Below are 25,116 nucleotides of genomic sequence, written 5' to 3' on the forward strand. Positions count from 1 at the left end.
TTCTGTAGGTCAGGTAAAGTAATTTAATAAATAATCCAAATATATTTATAATAAAATTATGAAATAAAATATCAAGAACGGGCAACTAATCATAAAGTTTTTATACAGAAGGGCATAAGGTGTTTAAATTTATGATTCAAGAACTAAGAAAACCAAATACTTAAGTTTCCTCACATGTCCATGTTCTCTATTTGGTCAGCCTGAGAATGATTAAACAACCACTTTGTCCCCCCCCCAGTCTCCCAGAAAGAGGTTCATCCAAGCAAATCCTAACACAAGTCCACACTAAAGTCCACACCAGATCACCCACTTGGGCAGACCAAGAATTTTTCCTCTTTCCCTTTTTGCTTCCCTTCTGCCCACAATCTCTTATTTCATCTCAAACACAGCTACTATAAGACATTTTATTTCATTGGAAAAATCTGAATAAAGAACCAAATTTGGTTCCCTTAAAGAAAATATTACCACAGCTTAAATAAATTGGGGTGAAGAGGGAAAGTAAGAGTGCACTGCCCATACTGGATCTACCACTACCTGACCTGACTCTGAGGCCCTATCAGATGGGAATCACAGGTGTCCAAGAGAATTGTGCTAGGCCTTCTAATATGGCCTTGAGAGCAGCTGTTAACATCTGCTCTCTGGCCCACAGACTGCTGAAATCCTGAGAGCTGCCATGGAAGTTATTAAAAATGTCTGAATAAACAGAAAGCACAAGGACTAGATTGGTGTTTTTAGCTAGTTACAGGCAGTAACACTTCAACTAGGAAGGAAAATATATAATTTATCAAAAAATAGTTCTAATATATAGAAAAACATCTCGATCCACTGGGGCCAAGATCTGCCCCTATTTACATTCAGAGAGCCATTGAGTGAACCCAGAACTGGCTAGGGAGCAGTGAGGCAAGGCCTCCTTTGTGGGGTATGCATCACCTACTGTGTAATCAGATGAAGAAAAGACAGAAGGTCATTTGCTCATTTTGTGAAAAGACAGGAATTACTGGAGGCAAAAGAGACAAGACTTAGTCTTGGATTAGTTCCAATTCCTTATAAGCCCTAAAATAGAATTTGAAATCTTGGACCAATGTCCTGTGTCCTTGAGATTCAAGGTTAAACAAGTTACTGATCTGAATGGTTTGTTGCCGTAGTACCAACATATCACATTCTTTTTCATTCCCCCCGCCACCCAAATCCAGGTGGTTAAGGGATTGGTTGGGGAAAGTACCAAAGAACTAAAGTGAACAGGATCATAGGGAGAGGGCACTACACCAGTTTCTTGGCCTCAAAGAAGCTCTTGAGGTGACGCATCTGCCAAATGCCAGTGAGGATAAGGATGACGGTCTGAGCGATGGACCACCACAGGACCCTCTGGTTGGTACTCTCACTGGTCAGACGGAAGCGTTCTTCACGATACTGTATCGGGCAACAGGCACAGGGTTAAAAGGTAGGAGAAATTATCCTGAAAATTGTGAGGTCCCTCCCTGTGAGTGACTGCTTAATTCCAAGACTATATACCTTCTGGAATATCATCTGTGATTCTATTAAGGGTGCCACAGTGGTGCTGGGGATATAGCTCAGTTGGTAGAGTCTTGCCTCACATGCACAAGCCCCTGGGTTCAATCCCCAGCACCACACACACACACACACACACACACACACACACAAAGGGTGCCACAGTCTCCTCATTAAGACTGCCTTAAGGAAGGAACAGTGCTGTCTCCTCCCACAAGCATCTCTGTTGGGACTGAAATCATGCTACTATCATTTCAAATAAGAATCCAAGGAAAACAACTAGGCAATGACTATTACTAGATTGAGATCTGTCCTCTCTTCACTTTATTTTATAGAACTTAAAAATATCTAGCCAGGCACAGGGACCCACACTTGTAATCCCAGCAGCTCAGGAGGCTGAAGCAGGAGGATCTTGAGTTCAAAGCCAGCCTCAGCAACTTAGTGAGGCCCTAAGCTACTCAGCAAGACCTGTCTCTAAATAAAATATATTTTTAAAAAGGACTGGGAACATGGCTCAGTGGTAAAGCTCCCCTGGGTTCAATCCCTGATACAAAAAAAAAAAAAAAAAAAAGGGAGTCAGGCAAGGTGACACACTGTAATCCAAGCTACTCAGAAGACTGAAGCAGGAGGATCACAAACTCAAGGCCTGCATGGGTAACTTTTTGAAAGCCTGTGAAACTAAAAAGGGCTGGAGATGTAACTCAGTAGTAGAGCACTTGTTGAGCATGTGTGAGGCCCTGGTTCAATCCCCAGTACCACAACACCTCCAAAAAAGCAAAATCAGGTCATATATGCAAATGAATATCATTAAAGCTTAAAAAGGAAGGGAATTCTGACAATGCTACAACATAGTTGAACCTTGGAGACATTATAAGACAGTCACAAAAGAATACTCTATGTTTCCACTTATGTGAATTAGAACAATCAGGATCATAGACCAAATGGAACAGGAGCTAGGGGAGGGAAATGGGGAGTTAGCATTTAATAGGTAGAGATTTTCTGTTTTGGAAGGTGAAAAATTCTGGAGATGGATGGTGGTGATGGTTGCACAACAATATGAATCTACTTTATTTTTTGATGGTACAGGGATTGAACCCTGGGGTGCTCTAACACTGAGCTATATCCTCAGCCCTCTTTATTTTTTGAGACAGGGTCTTATGAAGTTGCCTAGACTGTCCATGAACTTCTGAGCCTCTTGCCTTGGCCTCCCAAAGAGCTGGGATTATAGGCATGTGCCACCACACCCAGTCAATGTGCATCTACTTAATGCCATAGAGCTACACACCTAGAAACAGTTAAATGATAAGTTTTACATTATGTGTATTTTATCACAATTAAAAAGTGAAGAGGGTGTAGCTTCATGGCAAAGTGCTTGCCTAGTATGCAAGTGAGGGCCTGGGTTCAAACCCCAGCACTTTAAAAAAAAAAAAAAAAAAAAAAAAAAAGTGAAAAACAACCCCCAACTACCTAGACTGATATCCTCCATTCCATTCTCTGAAAAGTTGACCTCCCAAGTTGAGAAAGCAGAAACTTCAAGTAGGTATAATCTCCAAGTACAAAAAGACAGGCCCTTACCCTCTGGTAATCCTGCTCCTTCTGGATCTGTTCCACTTGATCAAGCAACTGGCGGGCACGGAGCTGCAATTCCGTCAGCTTATCCTTTGCTGCAATCTCGGGGTAGTTGTTGGCATGCTCCCCAACTTGGATGTCCAGGTGCACGCGCTACAAGGGAACACAGGGTATCTGAGTGGTAGACACTCGAGTGTGTTCCAGGCTATGGAACCCACTCTTGTCCATGGCTATGGGACAGAGGGGCAACATCTGTATTCCCAACATTAATGGTGCAACAGTGTCACAAATGACTATGGGAACAGATCAGAAATCCTCTTACCAGTTTGCCACCAGCGAAGAGGGCCATTCTGGTGGAATTAGAGTGCAGACAAATCTGATGTTCACCAGGAGTGTGGGAGGTGAACGTGAAACGACCCTCGGAGCCATACTGTCGGGACAGTACCACCTGCAACATCAGTGAAGTTCCCATCTTTACTGCGACCTTTCAAGGTGCAAGGTCCTTTTCCCTAGGGCCTTGATTCAGAAACAAGGCAGCGCCTTATATCCCCACCGGCACAATGATGAACGACTGACACCGCTAGAGCCCTGCTAGCGGTGACCTTACCTTGCCATCGGGGTCCTTAACCTCCACGTGCATGCCCAAGCCAGGGGTCGAGGGAAGGAAGACCTCTTTCTGCTTGTCCCACATCTGGGTTCGATAGTTGCCTGCGGGGCAGACACACAGTCATAACCCAGACCCCAGACGTGCGGCCCGGGGCGCTGGGCAGGGGGCCTGGCGTCCTCGGGGCACCCACAGGCCAGGTCTGGGGGTATGACCTGGCCAAGCTCGGTAACAGGGGCACTTCCGAGGGCCGGGCGAAAACAAAGGGCCTCTCCACCCTCAGCCCGCCTGACCGATGACCATGGTCTCGTCGGGGATTTCCTCGATGAAGCAACGCTTCTCCGTCTCGCCGATGTGGAAGTAGAGCCCCTGGGCACCGGCAGCACACATCACGAGCAACAGCAACGCCCGTAGACCCATAGCCGGCAGCCCCATACCCGCGACACCTGCCATCGCGCCAGGTACCCGCGCGCGTGCGCACGTTTGCGGATTGCTCTGCGCTTGCGCGCCGCACTGCGAAGAACTTCTGCGCGGTGACGTCTATCCTCCATTTCCCTGTTCCCTCTCTGTCCTCCGTCCCCTTGGTGGCATACCACTCTGCGCCTGTGCAGTTACGCCTAACTGCGTCTGCCTGATACAGTCTGCGCCTGTGCACCGCCCCCGCAACAAGGCGCCTGCGCGATGACACCTGCCCGCCTTATTAGGCGGGGCACTCTTCCCAAACTTTTATTTTTGTTTGCGGGGATTGAACCCACGGGCACCTAACCACTGAGCCACATCCCAGCCCTTTTCTGTATTTTGGGACTGGGTCTTACTGAGTTGCTTAGGGCCTCGCTAAATGCTGAGGCTGGCTTTGAACTCAGGATCCTCCAACCTCAGCCTCCCGAGGCGCTGGGATTAGAGGCCTGCCCCACCTCACCCGGCTTCCCGAACCTCCTCACCTCGCACTACTCTGCGCTTGTGCCAGCGCCCAGCCACAGCAATAAAGTGCCTGGGCAGTGATGCCTGCTGGCTGTCTCCGCGGGGTACCCTCCCTGCACCGCTCGGTTCCTACCTGCTGGTGGAGTGTGAGAGGCGCGTGCCTGGGGTTCTTATGGGTCTTAGAGTTCGGTGGGGATAGTAGGGACAGCGCCCATACTGACCAGGTGACTCCCACGGCTTTTCAGTCGTGCGTGTGACGCTCCCAACGAGGGTTCCCCGTGCCTTCTGTACCAAAAAAGGCAAGGTCTGGAGATGTCTTTCTTGTTGTATCTGTTGTGTTTGGGGCCACCGGTTTACCCCGTAAGAATGAGAATAAGCAGCTGGGAAGTGGCGCACGCCTGTAATCGGAGACTGAGGCAAGAGTATTGCAAATTCAATACTAGCCTCAGCAACCTAGCTAGGTCCTAAGCAATTTAACGAGACGCAGTGTCAAATATTAAATACTGGGGATGTAGCTCAATGGAACCGGTGAGAGAGAGAGAGAGACTGAGCGGACACTGCCTGACTTTTAGATATTAGCATTTAGCTCAGCTTTTGTCTGGTGGAATACACAACAAAGCACGGTGTAAGCCAGCCTTAGGTGTACCATTTGTGGCTTGTTCACATAAGATGGGGAGACTCCAGGCTTAAGCTACTTGACCGCCCTGTGAATTCTTGCCTGCTCATTTCACAGCTAGCTTCTGCCTCATTCTCAAAAAACAAAAAACAAAAAACAAAAAAAAAAAAAAAAAAAAAAATGCAAGATGGCACTGAAAATATGAATTAACAGGAAAAGAGAAGTAATGAGAATGAGTAGGGTCATGTGAAGTGTTTACACACCCTGCTTGTATACAGTGGAAAATGAAAAGCTAGCTAGTTACTTATTGGGCAAGAAGGAAGGTTGGCACTGTTTTACAAATAGGATTTTCAAAAACAATAGTCACAATTAACTTTCATATATTATTAGCTTCAAAAGCAACTTTCTGCCTTTCTTGATTCATCTGTCCTATCTGGGCATTTTCCCCTGAAGTATATTATAGCAAATCATGTATCAGGGGTCCCTTTCTTGTAAGTAGAGTCCACTTCATGCTTTGACTATAAACCTTGCTGCTCAACCACTGGTGGCTTATTTGAAAAATGATTTTTTTTTCTTTCTTCCTCTTTCCCTCCTTAATTAAGGGGGAAGTAAGATTAACATTCTTCCTGTTCTACTCCGAGTTATGTCCTTCTGCTCACAACCCATAAGAATAAGGACTCCAGACGAAACTGGAATAACAGAGCTTTTATGGATATAAGTTGAATATTAATTAGATCTACTAATAAAGATACTTGGAAAACAGCCCTTGTATTTCCCCTTTTAAAACTGTTTCCCCCTAGCAATTAGAATGGCAGGCAGCCTTTGCGATATGAATCCTTTACTTTCTCTTGCTAGCAAATCAATAAAATTTCTTTCTCCTTTTTCTCAAAACCTCATCCTTGTTATTGGATTGACATCAGGGACAAGGACCATATTTCACCTATAAATACTTCAGAATGTGTCTCCAACAGATAAGGACTTTAAAAAAATAACATTAGCACAGCTGGGCATCCGGAAGCATGCCTGTGATCCCAGTGACTTGGACTTTGTCATTGTTGTTCATGCCACTTGCTTATAAAAGAACCTGGGTCTCTGGGTGTGGTGGCATGCACCTGTAATCCCAGCAGCTCAGGAGGATCCCAAGTTCAAAGCTAGCCTCAGCAATTTAATAAGACTCTTATCTCAAAATAAGAAAGAATAAAGGGCTGGGGATGTGGCCCAGTGGTTAAGCACCCCTGGGTTCAATCCCCAATACCAAAAAAAAAAAAAAAAAAAAAAAAGGAAGGAAGGAGGAAGGGAGGGAGGGAGGGAGGGAAACTGAATCATTTGCAGCAGAATTTCCCACATTCTACATTTTGCTGATTATCTCTTATCATATAACATATTTCTCTGTCCCCAGTTCTCCTTGTGTCCTGCACAGCAAGGGAGCTGTTAACTGAAGGAGACCGTGAGCCAGCTGAGAAAATAAATGCCTGAAGTAATAATAAGAAATAAAGACAAAAGACAGGAAAAACAGTTTAACAGTGGGGGCTGGGTGGGTGGGTTAGACCTGATGGGTCTGATCCCTAACAGAGAAAAAGCCCACGAACCTTTATTTTATAGGCAATCACATCAAAGGGATTTACTGTGAGAAAGAGTTCTTCAAGATAAACAAAAAGCAAAGTTGAGCAGGACAGGTTAATCTGCTTGTCCGATATCTTCTCTAGGCTCTGGACAGCTGGTGCCTCAAGGCTATGAGCACCCATATTTCTTTCACCCCAGGGCAGCAGGCACCTGAATTCAAAGTGATCAAACCATAAATTCCATGTCAGGCAAGGAATCTGCCCCATTAACAGCAGTCACCTGCAAATGGGCATGTCTTTCAGCACCATCACACAGAGATTCTCAGAAACAGTTTCACTGTTCAAGGCTATGGAGTTCAAAGCAATGATTTATTTGGTGCTCCAGACACCTGGTATATCCTGTAAACTGGGAGTTCAGTCTAAAACCAAAAAGGGTTAATAGTGAAACCAGTGAAGTTTAATCTTCAGGCCTTTACCTGAATAGACTCCTATTCTTAATTTCATATTTATAATTTTGTTTTTTTCTTAAAGAGGGCCCTGAAATTTGAAGTTTCAAGACCCCCAAAACACTGGATCCACCCCCACGTCACAGACTTGAGTAGGTTCAGGCTTAATTGGGGGCCCTCCTTTTGTTTTTTGCAAGAATCCTTCATGACTGGTGCTGTGTACTCCTATTGTGACACATCAGGAGGTCCATGATGAGTGGTTATCTCCCTCTTAATAGTGTTGGAATTTATCATTCAATTCACAGGTCGTTGGCCTGATCTATCCATCATAAAGTTTACCCTCAGTTTTTCTCTAATGTTGCAACAACCAATGATGATCATCAGATTAGTGATCCTCAAACAGGAGCAGTTTTGCCCTATCCTATCTAGAGGAAGTAGGCAACATATTTTGGATTATCAAAATTGGGGAGTGAGGGTGGTGCTACACAAGAGCACCTGAATTTACCACCATCATCTAGTGAGCAGAGGCCCGGGATGCTGGTAAACTGTGTGTGAAACACAAGCAGTGCCCACACAAGGGAAAGTATTATCCATCCCAAAATGTCAATAGTGCCAAGATCAAGTGCCTAGTCTACATCTGTTTTTTTTTTTTTTAATAAACCACTTTTTTTGTTTTAATTAGCGCTAAAGTAGTAATTTCTAATGTTCTTATTGCAGAGTTGAGAATCTGCAAAGGGGAGCTTGTCCTCATCTGCCATCTATATTCTGAAGTATAATAACTTCAGGAAACAGGATATGTGTATTCTTTCCCCTTTATCAATTTTAAGAATGATGGATTGAAGGACCTGAATTGAGGCAACATGGCGGTCTCCTGCAGGAATAAAAATTGGTGTGCCTAGAAGCAGATTTTAAAGGTGGTTGCTCCTCAGAACATCTTGCATCATATCAGCTGATCATTTTATAACACAACAGCAACAGCATTAAAATGGGTGATATCAAAGAGAATTTTCTTGAAGTATTTATTTCCAGTTCTAGACGGTTTATCTGGTGTTTATCATAAATCTACATTTTCTTCTCTTCCAGATGACTATAATTGCAAAGTAGAGCTTCCTTTGACTTCTGATAGCAGGACAGTAATATGCTACCATATGAACACACACAACCTACCCCTCAACCAGATCATATGCACAATAATGAAGAAACACATGATCAAGTGCTAAAAACCAGATTAGAAGGAAAAGATGAACACTTTGATCAAGGACCCATGATAGAAAAACTTAGCAAAATGTTCTTACTACTAAGCATCATTGGTATCCTCATGGACAATATCACAGGCATTGTAAGAGTTTGAATTCTCCAAAAGATGGATGATATGAGATTCTTGGGAGAATCAAAGAAAAGTGTTATCCAGTATATAATTTGCCATTTGAGAAAATGCAATCTGGTATGTTCACTAATATGTTATATGTAAAGTAATAATAATAATGTCTTTTCATGTGTTAAAAAAAGAATAACGAATTGATGCCGCAGCAACCTCTAATTGTAACCAATGTGAGTGTTTTTTTCCCCAGGAGAAGGTGCAGTATTATCATGAATGTACAGATTTTTAAAATGTCTGATATGTTTTAATCCATCATAGTCATTATTCTTTTTTTTGTCATTATTCTTTTTTAGATGTTTATAATGTTTGTCTCATCCAACATCCAGGTGCTTTGATTCTTTTGACACAATTCTAGTAGATTTAGGACCTTCCTTACTTTCACTTTGTACATTTTCCCTAGACACCAAAATAGCCATTTCTACACGTTAGTGAGAAATGATATTTGTGTCAGTAACTTTAAGAGAACCCTGAAGTAATTTATCCTGATGGAGACACTTCTTCTTTTTTTTTTTTTTGAAACAGGGTCTTACCATATTACTCAGGACCTCACTACACTGCTGAGACTGGCTTAGGATCCTCTTGCCTCAGTCTCCCAAGCCACTGGGATTTCAGGCGTGCACCACTGCACCTGGCTTGATAGCATTCCTTACTATAGAAAATTTACTTTAAGTCAGGCATGGTGACACATACCTGTAATTCCAGTGGCTTGTGAATTCAAAGCCAGCCTCAGCAACTCAGTGAGATTCTGAGCAACTTGGTGAGACCCTGTCTCAAAATAAAATATAGGGCTGGGGATATAGCTCAGTTGGTAGAGTGCTTGTCTTGCATGCACAAGGCCCTGGGTTCAATCCCCAGCACTGCAAATAAATGAATAGGGCTGGGGACTTGGCTCAGTGGTTAAGCATCCCTGGGTTCAATCCCAGTATACAAAAATTTTTTTTAGGTAACCTAAATCCCCAGATCCAGAAGCTTTTCTTCTTAAAAGTGTTAGGGAAATTTCTGCCCATGTTTATCAAGGCTCTTTGTCTCAGCTGGCCATCCCTTTCTTTGCTAGTTCAACTGATATGTGGTGTACAGCCATTTGGTGGCATATACTGTTCTAAGGGGAAAATAATGATAACCAAAACATGAAAATCCTTGTTCTCATGGTTTTTCTGTTATGTCTGCCAATAAGCAAAGTAATTATACAGCAGGTCAACTGGAGATAACTATCAAAGAAAAAATAAGGCAGGGAAGAGAGGGAGGCTGGTGGGTTAAATGGTGTCATCTGCCCCAACAAGATATGTCCATGAATAAATCCCTGGAACCTTCGAAAGTGACTGTACTTGGAAAAAGGGCCCTGCATTAAGCTAAGGATTTTGAAATGTGATAATCCTTAACTGACTAGCTAAACCTTAAATCCCATGACACATATGCTTGCAAAACACACAGAAACACCTCACACCAATTATGATGGCTACTATTTTAAAAATTAAAACAAAAACAGAAAATAAAAAGAATTAGAAAATTAAAAATAAAACTACTATATGATCCAGGAGTCTCACATCTGGGCACATATTTAAAAAATTGAAGTCAGGATCTAGAAGAGATGGGAGTGGCTTTCACAATCTACCATATGGAGGTCCAATAAAATTCACCTGTCTTATTTGGTATTTCACATCTTTGGTCTCTTTTAAGCTTATACATTTCCCTACTTTTTCCGTTTCTCATCTTGCTTTTAGTTTTTGAAGGGTTAAGGCCAATTTATTCCATATTCTGGATTTACCTTTTTGGTTCCTCTAACTTTGTCCTCTGTCTCCTGAATTTCCTATAAACTACAAGATGGGACAAAAGACCTCCTATTTTCATAGCAGCATTACTCACAATAGCCAAGAGGTGCAAGCAACGTAAATGTCCATTGATGGATGAATGGGCAAACAAAATTGTGTGGGAGCATGCGTGTGTATATACATACATTCATACATGGGATTCTTACATGGACGTATTTTGTGGGAGCCACCATTTAAGTAATTACCCACCTTTTCCTTGCCTTATTTTTATCTTTGACAGTCCCCCTATGCCCACCACACACAATGGAATATTATTCACCTATAAAAGGGATAAAGTTCTCATCTATGCTACAATATAGATGAACCCTGAGGACCTTGTGCCAAGTGATGTAAGTTAATCACAGAAAGACAAATACTACTTGTGATTCCATTTATATGAGGTATTTAAAGTAGTCAAAATCAGAGAAGCAGAAAGTAGAATTGTGGTTACCAGGGTTACAAGGTGGTGTTGTTTAATGGATACAGATTTTCAGATTTGCAAGATAATAAAATTCTGGAGATCTGTTTCATAACTGTGAATATACTTAATTATGAACTATATACTTAAAATAGTTGATGATAATTTTTATGTTATGTATTTTTCACTATAATAAAAATTTTAAAGTAAAAGAGAAAAGAAGTCATGGTGACCATGGAGATAGACAGTGGAGTCATATTTCCGCAAGTTAAGGAACATCTGGAGCCACGAGAAACTGGAGGAGACAAGGAACAAAATCTCTCGACCTCTTGGTTTAGGGTCTCTGCCCTATAGAACTACTAGAGAATGTCTGTTGTCTGTTTTAATCTGCCATGTTTGTGGTAATCTGTCACAGCAGTCATAGGAAACTAAAATAGGGAGCATCTGGAGATGAGTCGAGTGGTTTTAGATAAAGTGACCAGGTAAGCTTTGCTGAGAAGGTGCCCTTTGAGAGATCCCTAGGGAGGGGGGCAAGTCACCTGAGCAAAGGCTAGCTTGTGTCTGGTGAGTAGAGGGAAGACAAGGGAGCTACTGCAGCAGGAGAGTTAAGGGACAAAGTTGGAAGAAATAGGTTGTAGATGGCAGTTGGAGGTTTAAAGTGGTCTTTTGCACCATTTTAAGGACTCCTAAAATTATCCTGTCCAGGCAAGACATGATGGCTCTAAAACATAAAAATCATCAAGAGATGCAAAGTACTTTTCACAAATAATGTTTAATGTGAATCTAAGCAGGTCTTTTGTCTCATCTCTCAGCTTATAGGAAATTCAGGAGACAGAAGACATAGTTAGAGGAAACAAGAAGGCAAATCCAGAATGTGAAATAACTGACCTTAACCATTCAAAAACTAAGGCAAGAAGAGAAAGGGGGCCAGGCGTGGTGGTGCATGCCTATAATCCCAGGGGGTCAGGGGGCTGAGGCAGGAGGATCACGAGTTCAAAGCCAGCCTCATCAACTTAGCAAGGTCCTAAACAACTCAGCGAGACCCTGTCTCTAAATCAAATACAAAAAAGGGCTGGGGATGTGACTCAATGGTTAAATGCCCCTGGGTGGTTCAATCTCTGGTGAGAGAGAGAGACAGAGAGAGACAGAGAGAGAGACAGAGACAGAAAGAGAAAGAAAGGAGGACAGTGGGGAAATGAACTAGCTTAAAAGAGACCAAAGATGTGCAATACCAAATAAAACAGGTGAATTTTTATTGAACCTTGATGTGCCAGATTGTGAAGGCTACTTCCATCAATTCCTCCAATTCCTATTAACACACACTGTTCCCCTCACTGAGAAGTGTATTCTGTTCTCCACTTCCATATACATAAATGTGAATTGCTCTGGTAAATTCAATAAAGTTGGTGAGAAGCTGTGTAGCTTCTGGGACCTGGGTCATAAGAAACCTTGCAGGTTCCATTTTCATTCTCTTGGAATCCAGTTGACATGAGGTGTAGACCACCTAATTGGACCAATCATTGGAGTGATACCACTGTGGATTCTCCAGTCCCAGAAGAGTTTCACCCACGCAATACCAAATGGAACACAGATGAACTATCCTCACCGAAAACACAATGAAGTTATTCAGCTGGGAAAAAAAAGTGAGGAAGCTCTCTATGATCTGACATAGAAAAATTTCCAAGAATATTGTGAAATGTAAAAAGCAAGGCACAAGTCAGATGCAATGGCACATGCCTATAATCCCAGCCACTTGGGAGGCTGAGGAAGGAGGATTGCAAGTGTGAGGTCATGAGCCTGGGCAACTTAGTAAGACCCTGTCTCAAAATAAAAAATCAAAAGAACTGGATGTATAGCTCAGTGGTAGAGCACTTGCCCAGCTTGTATGAGGCTCTGGTTTCAATTTCTAGTACTGTAAAATAATATTAACAACATTAATAATACTGTTTTTTAAAAAGCAAGGCACAGACATAGAAAACTGTCTTAGGTGTTTGTATTTGCATGAAAAAACACTGAAAGAATATTTAAGGAACCAAGTGAGTATTTATAGACAACATGAATATTTAACTGATGTGGTTGTGCTGAATTTTTTTTTTTCTGGAGTGGTACTGGGAATTGAACCCAGAAGTGCTCTACTACTGAGCTGTATCTCCAGTCCTTTCTACTTTTTTTTTTTTTAAATCTTGAGACAGGGTCTCATTAAATTGCTGAGGCTGACCTTGAATTTATAATCCTCTTGCCTCAGCCTCCTGTGTTGATGGGATTACAAGTGTGTACCACCATATCCAGCCAGTTGTGCTGATTAAAATGTAGAAACATTCCAGTCTTGGTTAGTAAATGGCCCCTACCCAAGACCCTCAATTCCCTATCCACTTCTGCTCTCACTTCAGGATACCTGATTGCTGCAAGATCCATCAAGTAAAGTCTTAATCTCAGCAGGGAAGAAGTCTATCAGGTCAGCATAGAATGATGCAGGAGGTTACCCAGATGCGAGTCTTTGTAAATAAGATCTTTAAATGTTTCAGAAGGCTGGGGTTGCAGCTCAGTGGAAGAGCACTTGCCTAGCATGTGTGAGGCACTGGGTTTGAGTCTCAGCACCACATATAAACAAAGTCCATCAACAACTAAAAAATATTTTTAAAATGTGTTAGATCTCTGAACCATGTGACTATGTTGCACATTTAATAAAATAAAAATTAAGGACTAAAGCAGTGCTACTGCCATTCTCTATTACAGTACCCTGCTTTATGGACTTTTTTCTTTTTTTTTTAGTCATAGATGGGCACAATGCATTTATTTTTATGTGGTGCTGAGAATATAACTCAGTGCCTCACACATGCTAGGTAAGTGCTTCACCACTGAGCTACAACCCCAACCCTGCTTTATGGATTTCAAATCATCAATTGCCACCTTGTTTATCCTAAGATGTCAGCTCCATTAGAGCACCAACCCTGCCTGTCTCTTGTGTTCACCCCTCTGCCCTCAGCACCTAGAATTAAACTGGTACAAATATCTGTGGAATTAAGTTGGGTGCAGTGGTGCATGCCTAGAATCCTAGCCACTTGTGGGGGCTGAGGCAGGTGGATTTTGAGTTCAGAGCCAGTCTCAATAACTTGGTGAGGCCCTAAGCAACTTAGACAGTCTAAATAAAATATAAAAAAGGGCTGGGGATGTGGCTTAGTGGTAAAGGGCCCTTGGGTTTTAATTCCTGGTACCCTCCCCAAAAGAGATTTTGTGAAATTAATGTAGATTGTACCCTTTTCTTTTTTCTTTCTTTTTTGCAGTGCTAGGAATCAAACCAAGGACCTCATGCATACTAAGCACACCCTGTACCCCCGATCTACACTCCAAGCCAAGAATGTATCCTTATTTATTATTATTATTTTGTGGTGCTAGGGATTGAACCCAAGGCCTTGTGTATATGAGACAAGCACTCTACCAAATGAGCTATATTCCAACCCTATTTTTATATTATTTTTTGAGATGGGGTCTAACTATGTTGCTCAGGCTGACCTCAAACTCCTGGACTCAAAGCAATCTTCCCAGAATGCATACTTAAATGAAAAAGCACAACAAGCAAAAGTTACAGGATGTAAGGAACGTGGTTCTTAGGGAAAATTTAGAGTTGTAATCTACATTTAAAGAAGAAATGTACCAAGTCAATAACTTAAACTTATACCTTGAATAACTAAAAGATAAAAAAATTAAAAAGAACAAACAAAGCCCCCAAATAGCAGAAGAAAGGAAATTGATTAAATAGAGATACAGAGTAGAAAAACAAGCTGGTTCTTTGAAAAGATCAACAAAATTGACAAAATTTTAGCTAGACCAACAAAAAAGAAAACAAAAATAAAATAGAAACAAAAGTAGAAGCATTACCAACCTTATAGAAATAAAAAAGATGGCCAGGTGTGGTGGCACACACCTGGAATCCCAGCTGCTGGGGAGGCTGAGGCAGGAGGATCTCAAGTTCAAACCCAGCCTCAGTAACTTAACAAGACCATCTCAAAAAATAAAAAGGGTTGGGGATGGGCTGGGGATGTAGCTCAGTGGAGTGGTAGAGTACCCCTGGGTTCAATCCCCTGTGCAGGGGGGGGAAAAGAAAAAACAAGGCAGAAAAGAAAAAAGAATAAGAATATACTATGAACAATAGAAACTAACAAATTTACATGAAATACACAAATTTCTAGAAATACATAAATCACCTAATATGACAATAAATAAAAGTCCAGCAACAAATGGTTTCTTTATTAGTCCATTTTTCATTGCTATAAATTTTAAAAAGAGGCTCATTTAGCTAATAGTTCTAGATGTTCAAGGGCATGGCACTGGCCTCTGTCTGGCTCTACTAAGGACATGGATGGTGTCACAACGGTAGGAGCACATGTGAGAGAAATCACATCTTCAAGCAGGAAGCCAGAAAGACTGCTGTCCCAAAATTCTTTCTGAGGGCAATGTCCACAGTTGATCTATGGAACCTTCCACTAGGTCCTACCTCTTAAAGTCCTACCTCCCAACATTGTGACCCACAAAACCAAACTCTGAAACTTTGGGGAACAAACTACATCCATGATGTAAAAGCTTAACTGGCGAATTCTAAAAAACATTTAAAGTGGAATTAAATATCAATCCTTCCACTTTTTCAACAGAGAAGGAACACTTCCTAACTCATTCTTTGTGACCAGCATTACCCTGACACATAAGTCACATAAGGACATCACAAGAAAGGAAAGACCAATATTCTTATGGATGTATATGCAAAAATCCTCAACAAAGTAGTAGTAAATAAAACCCAACAGCATGGTAAGAGAATTACACATGATGATCCTGAGGGATTTATCCCATGGACACAAGGGTGGTTCTGTGGAGTAGACCTATCATGCACTGGTTACCACATCAGCCAACTACATCTTGGGGGGCTCCTTTACTACTTGCCTGAACACAGTGAGGCAGAATAGTACAGAAATAAGTTTCACGAAGCAGGATTATTATTTATAGAGGCACCAAGCAACAACAGAAGCTGTGTCTTTGGGGCAAGCAGGCCCACCAAGGAAAACTGTCTGGGCTAGACTGAATCTTATCTACACTTGCCCCACTTGCATTGTGGCTGAGGAGGCCAGAAAGCAGTCTGCCCCAGGGATTTATATCTTGGGAGCCATGTGACCCACTTGGCTAAGCATTGAAGGACATCCTGTTTCTAGGGAGGACTGGAACACAGCCCAGGTTGTTCCCTCTTATCTCAGGTTGTTGCATTCTCAGCACATTCTACAGTTATTCTTGAGAATTGTGAGAATAGGGAGAGAACTAGGCCAGTTCAAGGTTGCCTGTGTCAAAAATATTTTTTGTGGCTCAAGGGTAGAGTGCTTGTCTAGCATGTGTGAAGCACTGAATTTGATTCTCAGCACCACACACAAATAAATGAATAAAATAAAAGTCTATCTATGATGGGTTGACAGGTCTGGTTCCATGAGAATGTTATAGGCCAAGACAGACTCCATTTTGCTCTGAGACTCCATGTTATGTAGGAAATAAGCTTCTCCCATGGGAACACCCCACCTCTATACCAATCAACAATTGCTTAGCTTCTCCCATGGGAACACCCTGCCTCTGTCCCAATCATCAGTTACTTAGTATGACAAGTTTAGCAATACAAAATGACAATTCCTTTTTTTTTTTTTTTTTTTTGCAGTACTGGGGATCAAACTCAGGGACTTCAAGCACTCTACCAGCTGAACTATCTCCCCAGCCTGACAATTCTTATGTAATGAAAAATTGCTCTTTTGATTCCTATTGCTCCTAAACAATGTGCCATGTGAATCGTGGTTGTGTGGATGTTAGTAACCATTCTTTAGTTTGTACCTAGGTAAGGGTTGTTTTGATCCACTTCCCCCTCTGTTGATGATCTCATGATGTTAGTTTGTAATTTCAAATCATAGCAACAGACACTTATGATTGATGTGATTTTTGATATAAGAGCCCCTGCAACCCTTTGGTCGGGGCTGTTCTCCCAATAGACATTTTTTTGGGCATTGTGTGAGACAGTCAGTCAGCGGGTTTAATAAAGACTCTCAAATTTGGACTTCTCAGTGGTGATCGGTCTGTTCTTAAGTTGTACCCCATAACACTATCAACATCTAAAAAAATTTAAAAAAATAAAATTCTCAAGGCCACCTGGAGACCTGTCCTGTCGACTCAATGGTAAGAAAATTCATCAATGTAATTTACCAACTTAAAAGAAGGAAGAGTGATAGACAAGATTTTCTCAACTAATGAAGAAAAAGCATTTGACAACAAACCGACGCCCATTCTAGTCACCCCACCCCGCCACCCTGGGTTCTGGGGACCAAAGGCACAGCCTTAGACATGCCCGGCAAGCATTTTACCACTAAGCCACACCTCAGGTCCTCCAACACCCTTTCAATACTGAAAAATACTCATAGCTGGGCAAGGGAGTACACACCTAAAATCCCAGCTATTTTTTTTAAAATTGTAGATGGACTCAATACCTTTATTTTATTTATTTTATGTGGTGCTAAGGATTGAGCCCAATGCCTCACATATGCTAGGCAAGTGTTCTACCACTGAGCTATAACCACAGCACCCCAGTTAACTCTTAAAAAATGTATATTATATATATATGTATAGATACACACATATATATATATTTAATTGCAATGGATCTTTTTATTTTATTTATTTATATGCAGTGCTGAGAATCAAACCCAGTGCCTCCCCCATGCTAGGCAAGTACCCTGCCACTAAGCCACAACCCCAGCCTCCCACCCCCACAGCTACTCTTAAAACCAAAGTAAGATGATTACAAATTCAAGGCCAGTCTGAGCAACTTAGCAAGACCTTGTCTCAAAATAATAAATAAAATGGGCTGGGACTGTATGTAGCTCAGTAGTTGAATGTTCATGTGCGAGAGCCTGGGTTCAACCCCTATTCTCACAAAACAAAAAACAAAGAACAGGGGCTGGGGTTGTGGTTCAGTGGTAGAGTGCACACCTAGCATGTATGAGGCACTGGGTTTGATCATAAGCAACACATAAAAATAAATAAATAAAAATAGCAGATGAAGTTAAAAAAAAATCAACAAAAAACAAAAATAAAACCCACTCATAAACCTAGGATTAAAAGGGAATTTTAGCCAGATGCAGAGGTACATATCTATCATCCCAGAAACGTGGGAGGCTGAGGCAGGAGGACCACAGGCTTGAGGCCAGTCTGGGCAATTTAGCAAGAACCTGTCCCGAAATAAAAAGGGCTGGGGATAGTTCAGTGGTAGAGTGCTCCTGCATTCAATCTCCAGTACTGGGGGAAAATAAAAAGGAATTTCCTTTTTTACTCTTTTGCAGTGCTGGGGATTAAACCCAGGGCCTTGCACATGGTAGACAAGTGTTATATCACTGAGCTACACTCTCAGTTCAGAGATTTTCTTAACACGTTAAAGGATATCCATCACTTCAGAGAAAACAGCATATTCTATGGTGAAAGACTGAAAGTTTTCCCCCTATATTTGAGAACAAAATGAGCATGCCCACTTCACCACTGATATTCAACATTGTACTGGATGTTCTAGCCAGAGCAATAAGATAAGAAACAGAAACAAAAGGCATCGAAACTGGAAAGGAAGAACAAAAACTATTTCTATCCACAGATGACATGATCCTATATAAAGAAAATTTAAAGACTCTAAAAATAATCTACTAGAACTAATAAATTAAGTGCAAGGTACAATTTTAATTATTATTTTTTTTAGATGGACACAATCTTTATTCGTTTTTTAATTAAAATTTTTTTATTTTTTACAGACTGCCTTTTGATTCATTGTACACAAATAGGATACAACTTTTCATTTCTATGGTTGTACACAATGTAGATTCACACCATTCATGTAATCATACATATATGTAGGGTAATACTGTCTGTTTCATTCTACTATCTTTCCATCCCCCACCTGCTCCCATCCCATTTTCATCTACACCATCCAAAATTCCTTCACTCTTCCCCCCCCCCCTCCGGTGATATATCGTCATCTACTTATCAGAGAAAATATTCGGGGAAGGTACAATTTTATACCCCTAAATCAATACACTAATGTGATAGTTTGGATTTAGAATATCCTCCAAAGGTTCCTGTGTTCAACATTTGTTTCCTAAGGCAGCAGTGTTCAGAGGAGGGACTTCTGAGAAGCAATTAGATGATAAAGGTTCTCATCTCATCAATGGATTAATCCACTGATGGATTCTTAATTGAATGAACTATTGAGAAGTGGTATAAACTATAGGAGCTAGGGCCTAGTAAGAGAAGTATCTCACTGGAAGTATGACCTGGAAGTGTATACCTTGTTCTGGGTCCCTTCCTCTCTCTTACTTCCTGGCTGGATGCAGTGAGCAGCTGTTCCAACACATGCTTCCCACCATGATATTCTGGGACATGGCCAAGTGACCATGAACGGAAACTTCTGAAATTGTGAGCCAAAATAAATCTTTCCTTCCTTTAAATTGATTTTCCTTCCTTCCTTTCTTCTTTTTCTTTCCCCCCGACCCCCTTGCTGGATTGGCCCAGAGTCTGACACAGGTCAGGCAAGTGCTTCACCATTGACTTACATCTTTAGCCCTTTGTTTATTTTGAGAAGGGGTCTTGCTAAGTTGCCCAGGCTGGACTTGAACTTGCAAGTCTCTTGACTTGGTCTCCCAAGTAGCTGGGATTACAGGGATGTGCCACTTCACTCAGTTTTAAGCTGATTTCTGCTAAAGTATTTTGTCACGATGACAGAGAGCTGACTAAAACAATTAGTGAAGAGTAAAGAGCAACCCAAAAGGGAAATGAAGAGAACAATTCCAACTACAAATGTATTGGAAAGAATAAAATATCTAGGAATAATTTTGAGGGGGGTGTTCTGTGTTCTGGGGATTGAACTCAGGGGTACTTGACCACTGAGACACATGGCCAGCCCTATTTTATCGTTTATTTAGAGTTGTTTATGGCCTTGTTTTTGCTGAGTGTGACTTTGACCTTGTGTTCCTCCTGTCTCAGACTCCTCAGCTGCTAGGATAATAGGCAAGTGCCACTGTGCCCAGCATTTTTGTGTGTGTGTGTGGGGGGGGCTGGGGGGGGGACCAAACCCAGGGCCCAGTGCAAGCTAGACAAGTGCTCTACCACTCAGCTATACAGCCCCAGCCCTACTAGGAATAAGTTTAACCAAATAGGTGAAAGATGTGCCAACTGAAAACTACCAAACATTGCTTAAAAAATGAAAAAAAAAATTGAGAATCTAAACAAATGAAAGTGGAAAGACATGTTCGTGGACTAGAAGACTTAATATTGTTACATATAACCCCTGTCAAAAAAAATTTCTTTGTAGTACTGGAGATTGAACCCAGAGGGGCTCTACTACTGAGCTATATCTTCTTTTTTATTTCTCTAGTTTTTTTCCCCCCTGAGACAGGGTTTCACCAGGTTGCCCAGGCTGATCTTGAATTTGTTATCCTTCTGCCTCAGACTCCAGAATCACTGGGATTATAGCAGTGTATCATTATCCCCAGCTCCTGTCAAAATTCTAACAACTTTTTTGCAAAAATGGAAAAGTTAATCATCAAATTCACAAGGAATTTCAAGGGGCCCTGCATAGCCAAAATAAAATGAAAAAGACTAGTGGAGAACTCATGCTTCCCAATTTCTAAACTTACTATAAAGCTACAGTAATCACAAGAGTATGCTAATGGCAAAAGGACATATAGACCAATTTAATAGCTTCAAGAGTCCAGAAATAAGCTTAATGTCTACGGCCAGTTTATTTTCAAAATGGGTACCAAGTCCATTGAGTAAAAGTAATAGTCACTAAGATGTCTAGAGATGTCACTGAGATGGCTAGAGTCCAAATGCAAAAGAATGAAGTTGGATTCTTACTGCATATCATATAAATAAAAAAAAAAACTTGAAATGGACATAAGCTAGTTGTGGTGCCATGTATCTACTTAGGAGATACATGGTACCAGCTACTTAGGAGACTGAGGCAAAAGGAAAGCTCAAGGTGAGGAGTTCAAAGTCTGCCTGGGCAACATAGCAAAACCTCATCTCAACTAAATTAATAAATAATCTAAGTATGGGGTAAAACTATCAAACTCTTATATGTGGGGTTAGATCTTCATGATTTTGGATTTGGCAATGGATTCTTAGAAATGATATGAGCAATATCAGAATTATAAAACTTTTGGCCTTTTGTGGATGAGATCAAGTGCAGAGAGGCCACAAAAGCTCTAGAGTGAGTAGAAAGAGGTGGATGCTTTCTGTTCACCTCCAAAAGCCACAGACCAATCCTCTACTGTGAATCTTTGCAACTCTGATCTTTATATCTCAACCGAAGATGAATAAGTCTTCCAAGAAAATTGACTCCTGAGGGCAGGTGTCGAAGAGTCTCCTGTGATAAAGAACTTGGGTATCTGGCTGTGCTCTCATGAAGCAGCAGATACAACCCTGCACCTGCAGTCACAGCCCATTGACAGGTGTCTGGTTCAGTCCACCCAGATCATGAAAGACAGAGATCATCATCACTAGTCATGGTTAAACAGTTCCACTACTATACCATTATGTTCCCATTGACCCACTGGTCCTGTGATACCAGCAATGTTATGCTTCACCACCAAGAGAACCATTAGTTTCTTCTAGGTGCAGGGCACTCTTCTTTCTTGGGATGTCCAAATAAACTGCTCAAGAACAAGAGCAAATTAAAAACTAGCTGGGTATGGTGGTGCATGCCTGAAGATCTAGTTACTCAGGAGGATCCAGGAGTTTAACGGCAGCTTAGGCAACAAAGTGAGACCCCACTTCAAAAAAATCCAACAAAACAAAACAAAAAACCACTTTGTTCATCAAAGAACATTAGCAAGAAGGTGAAAAAATAATATATAAAAGGGCTGGGGATGTGGCTCAGTATAGAGCACTTGCCTTTCATGCTTCAAGCCTGGGGTTCAGTCCCTAGCACCAAAAACAAACAAACAAAATAACAAAAACCAAAAAACCCATAACATACAAAATGGGAGAAAACATTTGTAAATCATATATCTGATAAGGTTTGATATTCATAACATGTAAATAACTTCTACAATTCAACAACAAAAGGACAAACAACGCAATTTAAATATATGCAAATGACTTAAAATAGTTCACAGAAAATATACAAATGGTTAAGAAGCCCATGAAAAAATGCTCAATATTTTAGTCATTAGGGAGATGCAAATCAAAACCAAAACAAGATACCCACTTACACTCACTGGGATAGCCATAATAAAATTTTATTCTGATACTCTATTTTTCTTTTTCTTGCAGTGCTGGGGATTGAATCCAGGGGCCTCTCACATCTAGGCACACCCTCAACCACCTCAGCCAGATAGATAAAATAAAAGTTTAAAATGAAAACAAGTGTTGATGAGATTATACAACGATGGGACCTTCATTCTTAGCTGCTCTGTAGACATTTATCACTTCCTCAAAAGTTAGACAGAATTCCCATATGACCTGAAATTCTACTCCTAGATATGCAAAAGCATTATAAACAGGTTCTCAAATATTTATACACCAGTGTTCACTGCAGCATTATTCTCAATAGCCAAAAGGTAAAAATGACCCAATAGATGAATAGATAAAAAGTGGTATGTGTATATATATATATACATACACACACACACACACACATATATATATGAATGCTAACAGCCATAAAAAGAAATAAAGTTCTGATTCATGCTACAACATGGATGAATGCTGACATTATGCTGAATGCAGTTAAGTTAGATGCAAAAGGACAAATACTGCATGATCCCACTTACATGATGTAACTGAAGTATTCAAATTTATAAAAAGTATAAAGAGCTGATAAGGGAGAGAAGGGGGAAAAGGGAAATTTAATTACTTTATGATTACAGAGTGTGTGTATGTTACAGAATGTAATTAATGTCACTGAAATGGATACTTAAAATTAGTTAAAATTCCAATTATCTTCCTAATTCTTAAGGACTGAATCCAGGGTTACTCTACCAGTGAAGTACATCCCCAGCCCTTTTTATTTTTTTATTTTGTGACAGGCTTTCACTAAGATGCTTAGGCTAGCCTGGAAACTTCAGTTCTCTTGCCTTGGTCTCCCAAGTTGCTGGGATTACAGGTATGTGGCTCTATGCCTGGCTAAAGTGCCCAATTTTATATATATATATATATAAAATGCCATGATTTCTTATAAAAATTGGGAAAATAGCACATCGGCGTTTGTTTCTTGGTCCTTTCACATTATCCCAGTTTCCAGATCTTTGATTCACAGATCTTCCCTACTTTGCTCTCACAAGTACTTACACTCCACATTTAAATACATAAAAAAAATTCTTTTCCTTTTAAAAATTGTTCTAAATCTATAACACTAATACATGGTTAGAATACTGGCTCAGAATCAGATATTTGTGTCCTCCATGGAACTATTATGTTGGTCATAGTCCTGCGCTTTAAGATTCCAACATCTGCTACTGTGCCACAGGACACAGTCCTTTAAGTTGTTCATTATCTTGTGGGCAAGTGTACCTAAGCGAACATTCAAGACAGTCTGCAACAGTGTTTTCCCTGTTTGTCATTTGGTTGTGACCTTCCTATACTAATATATTCTTTAAATAGAACCTTTTATTACAAAAGAAAACTTTATAATTGATAAATACCAGTATCATTTGCCACATATATCAAAGATAAATTGTCAAAAATCAAAAGACAAAGCACTTTAAGGTGTAGCTTTATATTATTGTCCTCTACAATCTTGAGCCCAAGGTCTGATCTGTCAAAAAGGAAAGAAGCTTGGAATTAAAGACATAGGCATGAAATGAAGTTTTCCCAGGCTTGTTGTAGTGAAAACGAACTGCAAGGGAAACATTATCGGAAATTCAACATAATTTACTGTATCATCAATTCTGCAACACACTTTTTCCAAACTTCAACACTTTTAAATTGGGAGCATCTTACTATCAACAGATTACAGGTTGCGCTAGATTAATGAGCGAAATTTTCCCTCTCTCGTAGTTGGGTCTGGAACCAGGGCAAACCGGACGGGATCCCAGCACCACCTCTAGTCACGTGCGGACTGCGGCTGTTACACAATAGTGCAGGTTAAGCGCTCGTCACAAAGCTTGACGTAAAATGATGGGTGGACGTATAGATTCTGATATTCAAATTATTTTTGTGCAGTGATAAATTTCACACCTACCTCACTGTCATTTAGCGGGTTCCTAACAGACACTGAAAATATCTTACTTTCATATAACGCTAACCACCAGGGAAGAACTGGAATTCTCTAGGCCAGCAAACAGGTAGGATCCGACGCTGCAGCTTCCTTAAACGCGTCCTCGGCGTCGTGACGCCAGTTTGGTATTGTAGCGTCACGACCACGCCCACAACGAGGGGCGGGCCTCCCCGGAGCCGAGCTGCGTGCTGACGCCATACGCTGGGGCGGGGCCGAGAGTTTGGTGCCCCGGAGCGGGGTGTCGGTGTCTCATTCGGGTGGAGCTGAGCCGGAGACAGGTAACTGTACGCTGCCACTGGGCCCAGTCCCGCGCCGGGGACCAGGCGCTTGCCAACCGTGGGTCGTGGCCGAGGGCGAGGTCGCCGAGACCTTGGAACTGCGGGAGCGAAGGTGCCCGGAGCGGAGCGGACGAAGAGGGCTGACGGAGGGCGGCGGTAGTGGGAGGGGACGGCGCCTGACGGACGGGCGTGGTAGCCAATGACGCGGCGGGGGCGCCCGGCGGGCGGGGATTGGCGGGCCAGCCCGGCGCCGGGGTCGCGCCGGGCGCTGAGTTGCGCGCCATTGGCGGCGGGCGGTGTCCGGGGTGACCTCAAGGTCGCGGCTCAGTCACGTGCCGGTCAGTGTTGGCTGTGTCCCCCAGCGCGCTCTCCTTTGTCCAGAGACGCTGGCTTCGCGGCACTCAGAGTTCTTTGCGGGGCCCACTGGCCGCCAGGTGCTGTGTAGATCTGGCGGAAGTTCGGTTCTGTAGAAACAGCGTTCGCGCTGCTTACCTCGGGAAAGGTGTGCTACGAGAACTGGGGTGTTGCCTGCGGAGAGTTAACGGGACGCCTGCCGCGGTGCCCTCGTCCTGATTGCTGCAGCTCCAGGCCCCTTTTGCCCACCTTGTAGTCTGCCATTACTGAAGTGACACGTTTTTCAAGAGTCTATTCACGTGGCGGCCAAGCTATGATGACAGGAAATCTGGCCTCAAACCTGTTCCTTGGGAATAGGGGTTAGGTACTTA

The 25,116-nt window shown here is 41.8% G+C and overlaps 2 protein-coding genes and 1 pseudogene across 9 annotated transcripts in view; 2 read left to right on the forward strand and 1 right to left on the reverse strand.

Moving 5' to 3' along the window:
* Positions 1-9: 9 nt before the first annotated feature.
* Tmed4 (transmembrane p24 trafficking protein 4) lies at positions 10-24,313 on the reverse strand. 4 transcript variants are annotated; one of them, XM_047561683.1, is made up of 5 exons: positions 24,078-24,313; positions 3,686-3,786; positions 3,401-3,526; positions 3,085-3,231; positions 10-1,410 (listed from the first exon to the last, which is right to left on the reverse strand). In XM_047561683.1, exons 2-5 carry the CDS (start codon positions 3,767-3,769, stop codon positions 1,261-1,263), a joined length of 507 nt encoding a protein of 168 aa, XP_047417639.1. In that variant the 5' UTR covers positions 3,770-3,786; positions 24,078-24,313; the 3' UTR covers positions 10-1,260. The 4 variants fall into 4 exon arrangements, with proteins under 4 accessions (XP_047417639.1, XP_047417638.1, XP_047417636.1 ...); XM_047561682.1 differs by lacking the exon at positions 24,078-24,313 and adding an exon at positions 4,737-4,843; XM_047561680.1 differs by lacking the exon at positions 24,078-24,313 and adding an exon at positions 3,976-4,184.
* Positions 8,181-8,598, forward strand: LOC124991374 (39S ribosomal protein L42, mitochondrial-like; annotated as a pseudogene).
* Positions 24,280-25,116, forward strand: part of Ogdh (oxoglutarate dehydrogenase) — a 78,775-nt gene continuing 77,938 nt past the window's right edge. For 4 of the 5 annotated variants that reach the window (XM_047561675.1, XM_047561678.1, XM_047561679.1 and 1 more), the window contains exon 1: positions 24,280-24,391. The gene's annotated coding sequence lies outside the window, so the exon portion shown is untranslated. Of the gene's footprint in view, positions 24,504-25,116 lie in introns of all 5 variants that reach the window. The other variant, XM_047561676.1, reaches the window with a different exon arrangement.

The sequence above is a fragment of the Sciurus carolinensis genome, chromosome 8 (assembly GCF_902686445.1).
Source record: "Sciurus carolinensis chromosome 8, mSciCar1.2, whole genome shotgun sequence".
NCBI classification, from domain to species: Eukaryota; Metazoa; Chordata; class Mammalia; order Rodentia; family Sciuridae; genus Sciurus; species Sciurus carolinensis.